This window comes from Glycine soja, chromosome 12 (genome assembly GCF_004193775.1).
Source record: "Glycine soja cultivar W05 chromosome 12, ASM419377v2, whole genome shotgun sequence".
NCBI lineage: Eukaryota > Viridiplantae > Streptophyta > Magnoliopsida > Fabales > Fabaceae > Glycine > Glycine soja.
In genome coordinates, this window is record NC_041013.1 from 22135675 (window position 1) to 22145394 (window position 9720).

At 30.1% G+C, this 9720-nt stretch overlaps 1 protein-coding gene across 1 annotated transcript; it reads right to left on the reverse strand.

Annotated features, from left to right (window-relative positions):
• Positions 1-6298: 6298 nt before the first annotated feature.
• On the reverse strand, positions 6299-9098 carry LOC114378386 (NAC transcription factor 56-like). Its single transcript, XM_028336974.1, has 3 exons — positions 8677-9098; positions 7933-8234; positions 6299-7437 (listed from the first exon to the last, which is right to left on the reverse strand). Exons 1-3 carry the CDS (start codon positions 8864-8866, stop codon positions 6847-6849), a joined length of 1083 nt encoding a protein of 360 aa, XP_028192775.1. The 5' UTR covers positions 8867-9098; the 3' UTR covers positions 6299-6846.
• Positions 9099-9720: the final 622 nt, after the last annotated feature.

The following is a 9720-nucleotide window of genomic DNA, read 5'->3' on the forward strand; positions in this document are numbered from 1 at the left end:
ATTAATCTACTAATTTATAAAATTCTTTATTATCTTTGTTATTTTAAGTAAATAATAATAAATTCAAAACATTAAATTCATTACATGAAGCATATTATTAAATATAAATGTCAAGGCATTAAGATGTAAGCAAGACACAACCAATTACATAGTGTAAGTAGAATAACAATTACAACAACCAAAGAAAACCAAAATGCAAGCTAGTCCAGCAAGGTTTACATAACTACCATAAACCCAAAAGAAGTAGAAATAGATAAGACTAAAAAAATCAAACCATTGTGACCCTATCAAACAATCCATAACAGCGAGAGAAACATGTCTCCAGCAGCTAGCGCAAAGCTTCAAGATGAATAAATCAGACATGATAGAATTAATAATGGTAAATACTAAATGCATAATACAACCCATGATAGAATTAGGAGTTATATTTCTAGCACGCACACACAAGATTAATTTTGTTCAATGACAATAGTCTAATTATGCTTACTGCACAATTTACAAACTCTATCACTATAAATTAAAAAGGTGAAATCAAAGTGTGCTATGCATGGAAGCAGAAGCTCGACAATAACAGTGACAAGACTAGTATCACAAATTTTCACTTTCTTTTCATTGCAACATAAATAAAAAAAAGTTAAAATCAAAGTGTGATATGCATGGAAGCAGAAGCTCAACATTAACAGTGGCAGGACAAGTATCACAAATTTTCACTTTCCTTTTATTGCAACGTACAAATAGCACTCACATACTACACAACTATACAGTTTAAGGTTAGTTCAAATCCTTTTTGTTTTTCATTGACATTCACAAGTAACAATTCAAATCTCCTAACACCCTTGGAAACCACTCACATAAAGGTTACATTGGAATCCAAAATAAGAAAAAACAAGTGTATATATAACTATATACCATGAGATATATAAGCTAAAGTTGAGAATCCCCTGAATCCAAACCTTTAAAGTCCTAAACTTCAATAGTTTCCAACTTTCCAAGTTCTGCAAGTCAATGTCAAAAATGGAAAAAGAGATCATAAATAGAAAAATAAAACACGGTTTAGAAGAAGACGGGAATTCAGGAAGCATAAATCGCAGAATTATAATCTCCAAGGACCAAAACGAAAAATACTTGCGAGAAACGTACAAACATGAAGCACACCAAAGGCCGAATGGGACTCTATTAAAGTCGACGACAACCATCAGATGTCAATCTGAGCTCCATTTGAGAAGATGACGATAATTCTACAATTTCTACCTCCAAATAATAACTTTGGCACCGCAACTCGCCAGCTCCTAAGGATTTTTTTTGTAAGAAACGAAAGTGATTAAGAGAGATTGTAATTGGTATGTGACTTTTCTCATTCATTTTTACTTAATTGAGGAATTGGGTCGTGTATGTCCAAAGTCCAAACTAACTTATTCACTAAATTGTAACCTCTATTTCACTATTAGAAAATACAATTTTAATATCGATAATTAAGAACTTTTAATATCAATTATTAACTCATATTAAAATTACCAATACTAATTTATTAATATTAATATCGATTGTTTAAAAATTAATATTATTATAAAAAAAATATTAATTTTTTGAATAATCGATGTTATTATTAAACAATAACATCAGTTTTCCTAAAAATTGATGTTGATAAGAAAAAAATAACATTAATTTTCCTAAAAATTGATTTTCATAAAATAAAATAACATTAATTTTTCTAAACATTGATGTTGTTTATGATTTAATTTTAAATATCATATTTATTTTTTTTAATTAACAACCTGCAGTAATTAATTTAATTAATCCAAGCCAATAATTAAATCATATTATTTAAAAGCAATAAGTCAAAAGCTAAAGGATTTTTATCCTATTGGTCTAAATTACTCCAATCTCTCAAACACCTATTCCCCTATCCTCTCTTTATCTTACAGCTAGAGTTGGGCTATATATAATTTATATTAGACGATAGATACAGTATGATTCGTATTTGAGTCCTTGAATTTTCATTGGCCTCTGCTAATTAATTTAATTAGCAGGCACGGACTTGTGATTTGGTTTTGGGAGGAAAATTACGTGGGTGTTTACTATGCAAATATTTGTTTGCTTCACAGATAAGATTTGCTTACTAATTCACAGATAAGACTTGATAGACTTTTAAGCCGTTGAAAGCATCATGCACAACTCAAAATATATATACCAATAGAATTAATACTTTCAATTCACGGTCATGATACCTATTCCAAAATGAGGCGCAGGTTATGCTAAACTTTATAAAGTTGGTTCGTTTTCTTTCCCCGAAAAGGAAAGCAATTAAAGTGAAATTTGATTTGTGTGGCTTTTGGATAATGATTCCTTTATATGATAACAAGAATGGTCCCTTATAGAGTCGAGCCACAAAGAGAGATCAGCTAGCTAGCATGCAGCTAGTGATGAAATCGACTTTGATGTCTATTTGTGTGACCTTGGGGATGTGGAATATACTTAACCGTGTCTTATCACTCCCACGAAAGAAAATGACACCCATGCTCAAATATCTTGACACCCTTTTTTTAGATTAAACCAAAGCTGTGTGGGTGGAAATTGGAAAGGTAAAAGTTAAAGAACAATAATAATATCAACCTAATTAATTAATTTCTAATTTCCTCTTTCTCCTTGAGTACAGTATCATTTTTCCCCCTCGAGTCGCGACGTATTATTTATGTTGTCTAAATAACAACCGTGCATTGAAGAGAAGGTGTGAAGAAACTACATTAACAGGTATCTAGGTATCTCTTAGGAAAGGGATGCATCAAAAACAAGTTTTCAGTGGTTGGAATGATTTGTCTTAGCACCATGATCTATAAGTGACCACCAGTATAAGTGCATAGGTGCTACTTTTCTCCTCTTATCCCTTCCAAAAAAATGTTATGTAGTAATGCGGATTGGTATACTTTTTTTTAAAAAAAAAAAGGAAGGTATACATTTTTTTATTAGCAAAAAACTTAAAATATTGATTAAAAGGTATAAGAAATACTGTAACCCGAGTAAAAGAATCTTACAAGCTCATTTTGAATTAAGGTTTAAAAAAAATACTAGATACATTGATACACAATTAGAAAAAAACATTGAGTCTACCCATTTTAGTTGTAACTAAGTCTAAGATCTAATTTATTATCAATTCAAATTATCATTGAAATCGAAAGAATATCCTGAAACACAATTTTGTTACGCATCATCTAAATAAACCAGATCATCATGACGTATTATTATGAACAAAAACTAACTTTTCCTTCTCAGGATTGAACTAAACCGGATATAATGATTAAGTATGTTATTAAGTGATTAATTTGTAAGCATATATACATACATATATATATATATATATATATAGAGAGAGAGAGAGAGAGAGAGCTAGGGAGGGGAGCATGCCCAGTAAATTTCAAATCTTTAAATATTATTAATACAAAGGACAAAAGAAAAAATATAATAAGGAAGGGAGATGATCAACTGAGTTTTTTTTTTCCTTTATAAATTTTTTTGAAAATGTTTCAAGAAATACTTCGAGAATGCATCAAACAATTTAATGATTAGTCAGACAATAGTTTTTTTTACAGTGTCAGACGATAGATTTTAAAAAACAGGTTTTTGAAGACTTTAATGAAAGATATTTTAAAACTCGCAAACTGTCACATTAATATCACTTTAACATTGGTCACGAATATAAGATAGAGAAATAAAATCTAGAAATTTATACTAGTTCATGCCAAAAACTTAATTAGGGTTATATTCATTTTCTTCTTTTTGTACAAGATCTTTTCTTACAAAGACATGTACAAAGATCCCTTTTTATACATGTTTAGGCGTACAGCATAGGTATATTCTTGTTCAAGCCTCTTTAGACTTCTTTCTTAAACAAAAAAAAAAAAAACTAAAGAAAATGTAAGTTTAATGTTATGTTAAAGTATATGAATGCTCAATGCATATGATGGCTAGTAAAGTTGAAGAATGTTATGAGAATGTACAATAAGATAAATAAAGACTTAATATATAAGAGCTTCTAAAAGAATTACAGAATTAATTAATATTTAATGTAGCTGGGACTCTTTAATTCTTCAAACTTTGGTTGTAGACATGCTTTTAACGGTTAAAGATGAAATGTGTTTTTAAAAAATATTAGTTTAACATTGAACTATATATATACGTTTAAAGTATATATATATATATATATATATATATATATATATATATTGCTTTTGATCGTCATGTGGAGAAATGTTTTTTCTTCAGATGTAGTTCCTCTATGTTCTAACTCTTTTAAGTGAAACTTTTTATTTGCTCTACATCTTGTCACCCTGAAAGTTCAATTTGTCATATCTCTTTATGGATGTAAGTACAATCTTCAACAATAACTTTTCTAATAAATTTTGATTGTCCTATAACATATCAACTATATCCTTCAATAATTTTAGAACGCTAGATTAAAGACACTTAGAGATCATCAGACAATCATATAGTGTTTGAAATGTGAGGATGAGTAGATGCTATATACATACATATAGTCTATTATATGCTTTATTGATAACAGAATTTTGAGATTTTTTTTCACATAGTAAACGTATCAACTTTTTATAAAAACTCATTCAAATCTTAATATCAATATTTTACTGTTTATGAAAATTTTGAAGTACTATCTTTGTTGACTCGATGTAATCATTATAATTCTAGATTTCCATTGAAGTCTTATTATATTATCTTTGTCCTCAAATTTCTATTTTTTTTCCTCATAAGTAATTAAAAAATAGCTTATATCTTATCCTCATTATATAAAATTTCTAGATCCATCTGCATATAATAGCTTTTGGCTTCAGTAATTATAAAGTTAACATATACCAACATTTTCAACAAATTTTTATTAGTAACATATAATTGTACTATCAAATTATTAAGTTATTTGGACAAAGATATGGATGTGTTGTATTATAACAAAAAAAAACTATATATATAATTAAAATGTTCTTACATTTTTCTAAATTTTGAAATAAATATTAATCAACAGTACCTTATATTTTTAAAAGAAAATAGTGAAAGTCCATTTTTATTGTATATATTAATCCTAAACAGAGAAATAAAGTATATATAATATTTATTATTCTTCAGTTATTTTAAAAAGTGTTTCTTTTAATATTTAACAAAAGGTATTTGAATTCCCCTTCTAATTTTTTTATGTTATAAAACGTTTCTAAGTTGGTAAATTAAAAAAATGAGGCTGAAAACACAAAAAGCCAACTATATGTGATATAAATCAAAACTTAATAAAAAAAATTAATGAAGTAACAATTTAAAAGAATTTTAAAACGAAATATTTAGGGAAAAAATTATGCATGTGACAACTTTATGTTAGAAATTTTATATTATATATTGATTGACAAATAGATATTAATATATTATCATTGAAATTAAATATTAAACTGAAAATTATACTTTATACCGTACGTGTAGTACGGGCACTAATAAGGGGCTGCACGAGCCAATTATCAGTTTTAGAAAAGGATGAATTAGGGAAACAAAAGTAAGAGTATGAAAAGTTCTTAATGATCATGGAATCATATCATCACAATGCCACAAATCTTTAATAATTTAATTCAAAAATTTGAATTTGACAATGTGTATCAATGTCCACTTAAGAGCATATAGCTCCCAAGCATGGATGACATTCGCACCAATAATACCATCATACATTAATTAATCAGTGAAATAGCATAGTTATTGTCGCTATAACTTATAAATATCTTGTTGACTTTTTTAATTAATATGATATATTAGTTTTACCAAACAGAAATCGATATTGAAAATGTTAACATCATCAAATAAATAGAATATAATACAAGTTATGACAAACATTTCGTTTTCAAAGAATGTGATCAGTTGGGACAAAATTCAGTACTCTTCTTTGATAATTGGTGCATGTGCATCAATCGAAAAAGTCTCTAACAGAATATTTCAGTTGCACACATAACTTTTTTTTTAAGAAAAAAATTACAAGACGGCCGGGCCCCTATTACCTACATCATACTAGAAGGCAGAAGCAGCGAAAATTATTGTTTATTAACAAACATATAATATTGTATATATGGATACACAATATTGTATATAAAGGATACATAGAGATATTAACAATGATAATCAATAGCCATTAGGTTACCTAGGTTACATGCAAAGATGTAACACAAAATCCCTTTCACTAGTTGTATTCGCTTAACCATCAAGATCTTAATAACAGTTTAGTGATAACAAATCAAATCAACATTAGATTAATATCAAGCTCTTCATGAACAAGTTATAGATAGACAAACCATAAATACAATCAATATACATATTTTAAAATCTTGCATCAATTTATATCGTTCTGAAGTATATTTTCTATACTCTTCATTCTGTATCATAAAGCAAAGTATATATATATAGAACTGTGGCTAACTCTTTCTTTTATCCTCTCTCGAAAGTTTTTACCCTCATTTTGTTTCTTTACACACTAATAAAACAAGCAAATATGCTTCTATATATCTATCTTTATCTATGTTACTATACCGATCTATATAATAATTAAACTAAAAGTTCCAAGGTCTTACACCCTCACCTCATGTGGTATTAATTGCCCTTAGCTACCTGCAAATGGTTGAAAGAAAACATTGATTAGTGTGCTCTAACATTCTTCCATTCTCCTAACAATTAAACCACAATCTCAATGACCCTTTTAAAATCCTTGCAATCTAGCACAAGTTGAGGATCCCTTGCCACACCTTAGTTCAATTTGATCTCCTTGTGCATTATAATTATGAAATTATCATATCAAGCATACCCCTCAAAATGGAATTAACCATACCAATTGGTCCCTTGTATTTGATACGGTGTCCGAAGTAACCCATCTATTTGGGGCAATGAAGGTGTTTGTGGAAGCTGGTTAAGCAGAGTAGCAAAGGAGCCAGAAGTACCATTATTATTATTATTATTCTCTTGATCTGTCCTCAAAACACTCACATTCCCATTACTGTCCAAATTGAAGTGTTTGTGATCATCAACATTCCAATAGAGTGATGAGAGTGTTCTTTTGGAGGCCGAATTAGAAGTGTTGTTTGAAGGGACAAAAGGAAGAAGCTCTGCCTTGGAGTTTGAGGTGCCAAACTGATGAGATGATGATATGACACTTGTAATATTATTAGTATTGCTGATCCCATTCACACTACCATTGCCTATAACCACCCCTTCTAACGTGTTTCTGTCATTTTCCAACAATGCACCACTGTAGCTCGTGGACATCCTTGAAAGGTGAAACCTCGCACTCATGTGGCCCACGTTGATGGAAGGAGGTACTTCTCCAATCATGTCATCAATGGAATCGTCCCTCTCATGTGACCTTTGTGTGTTGCCCTTCTTGTAGATTCGGCACAACACCCAATCATCCAGCTACACAATTCATACACAATACAATTAGTATATGTTATTCTTCTAAATAAAGATGTCAATATATTTTTTTATTCGTATAAAAAATTACTCAGCCCAAAATACATCCGTGCATCACACAATCCACACTCTAGTCAGAAAGAGAGGAACACAAAATGCTTTTGAAAAAAATGCAAGTGTTTTTCAAAGTTTCTCTACTGAAAACATAAAACATTTTTCAGTAAAAAAAAATCAAACTGTAAAAAAAAAAAACATTTCTAGCCCTGTATCCAAACAGGTTTAGAAGAAAATGATTCTTGCTTCGTTCAACAATGTGCCTAAATGCACAAAGATAGGTTTAATTATTATTTTAATATATCCTAACGTTTAATTGGTGGAATTTTGTGCAAGAATTGGTGAATGAGGAGAGCCCCTAGTGGGCAGAAAAAGTGTGATGTGCATGATATGCTCCAAAGTGAAGCAGAACAAAGCAGGCTTTTTACATGAAAAAGGGTTTACCCTTAGGGAGTTTTTCTTGTGGCCCAAGTCACACCCAGGAGGCCTATTGTTTGGCTTGTTTTCAGTAACACGGTACTCATGCATGATCCAATCGGTTTTGACCCCTTTTGGTGGCTTCCCTCCATAGAAAACCAAAGATTTCTTCACCCCAACCTTTTGAGTTCCACTACATATAGGCTTATCTGTCCCCGTGGCTTTCCAATACCCTGAAGTTGCAGCCCTGTTTGGCCTCGCGCCATTCGGGTACTTCCTTTCTCTCGGGCTGAAAAAGTACCACTCTTCCGCCCCAAACGATGCTTTGGCTTCAAAATCAAATGCAAACAAAAAAAAAATCAAAGAAAAAGAATAAAAATAAAAATACTATATACCCATTTCATTTCCCATCATAAAGTTAAATTATAATACCTAAACGGCCTCATTTCATTCTGAGGTCAATTACATAAACACAATTAAAAATAAAAAATAAAAATAAAAAAAAACGAGGATCATAGATTTATATTACAACAATGAAGGTCTTAAGACATATCATGAAAAATTAAAAAGTTCGATTAAAGATTATGAAAAATCAATATTGTAAAAATTATTATGAAACTTGATATATAAAACCTTAATATTATGAAAAACTGCGGTTGATGAATGTAAACCTCTAAAATCTAGATATTTTCAGCTATAATAGAGGTTGAAGATTAAAATTCAAAACTTTGTTGCAATCTATTATTTGTATGGGTGAAATTGGAGACATACCTGGTAATTCCCATGGATCAAACTTGTAGAGATCAACATCAGCGATGATTGAAACAGGGAGAGGAACAGAATCTACTTTCTTCTTGAGGTAATGAACCACGAGCTCCTCGTCTGTGGGGTGGAACCGAAACCCGGGTGGCAGGTTCGGTTGTTGCTGTGAACTCGTGGATGAGTCTTCGGTGCTCTCCATGGTTATTATTACCAAGGTTGTTGTTCACTATGTTGTTGGGTTGTTCCAATGGTTGTTGTTGTGGCTTTGGCTTCACACAAGAAGAAGAGAACAACACACATCTTTCGCTATGTATGATATGTAGCTTTATTTACCATCCAAAGTCAAGGTGAAGGCCCATGATCTTATGTGGCTGTCTGTGGGAGATGGAAATGATCTCCTACAAACACTTCCAATGTTGCACTATTCACGCATGTTAGATGATTTCATGATTCATATAGGGAGGGACAGATACGGGTCTTTTGACTAATAGGATGTTTGAGGTAGAATTTAAAAGAGTAAAAAAATGCTGACATTTTATTTAATTTTTAACATGATATATTGGTTCAAATATAATTTTAATCATTAAAGGATTGTTAGTCTAGGTGGTATCTAACCTATGTCCTCGTACATATTAGTTATATTCCTCATTACTAGATTGACCTAATGGTTATATATGTTTGGTCTTTTTAATTAAAATAAGATTTTATATTTAAGTTTGTGTGTCAAAAGTAATCTTAATTTCCATTATCCATGTAGTATTTTTTTTATACATCATAGTCATAGGTATCTTTTAGTAGAGGTGCAACGACGAACTTAAGACTTATGATCACTAGTGAAATAGTCCGGTGTTAATTAATTTATGTGTTTCATAATTCTCATAATACTATTTATTTTTTATATAAATATATTTATACAATAAAAACCTTCAATTCTACAATAAATTCTTGAGATAAACTATTTAGTAAGAGATTATTAAATAATTAATAATTATTTTACTATGAGTTATTGACTTAATGTAAGAAAAGGGCTGCGGTTGCAAATTAAAGAGGTGG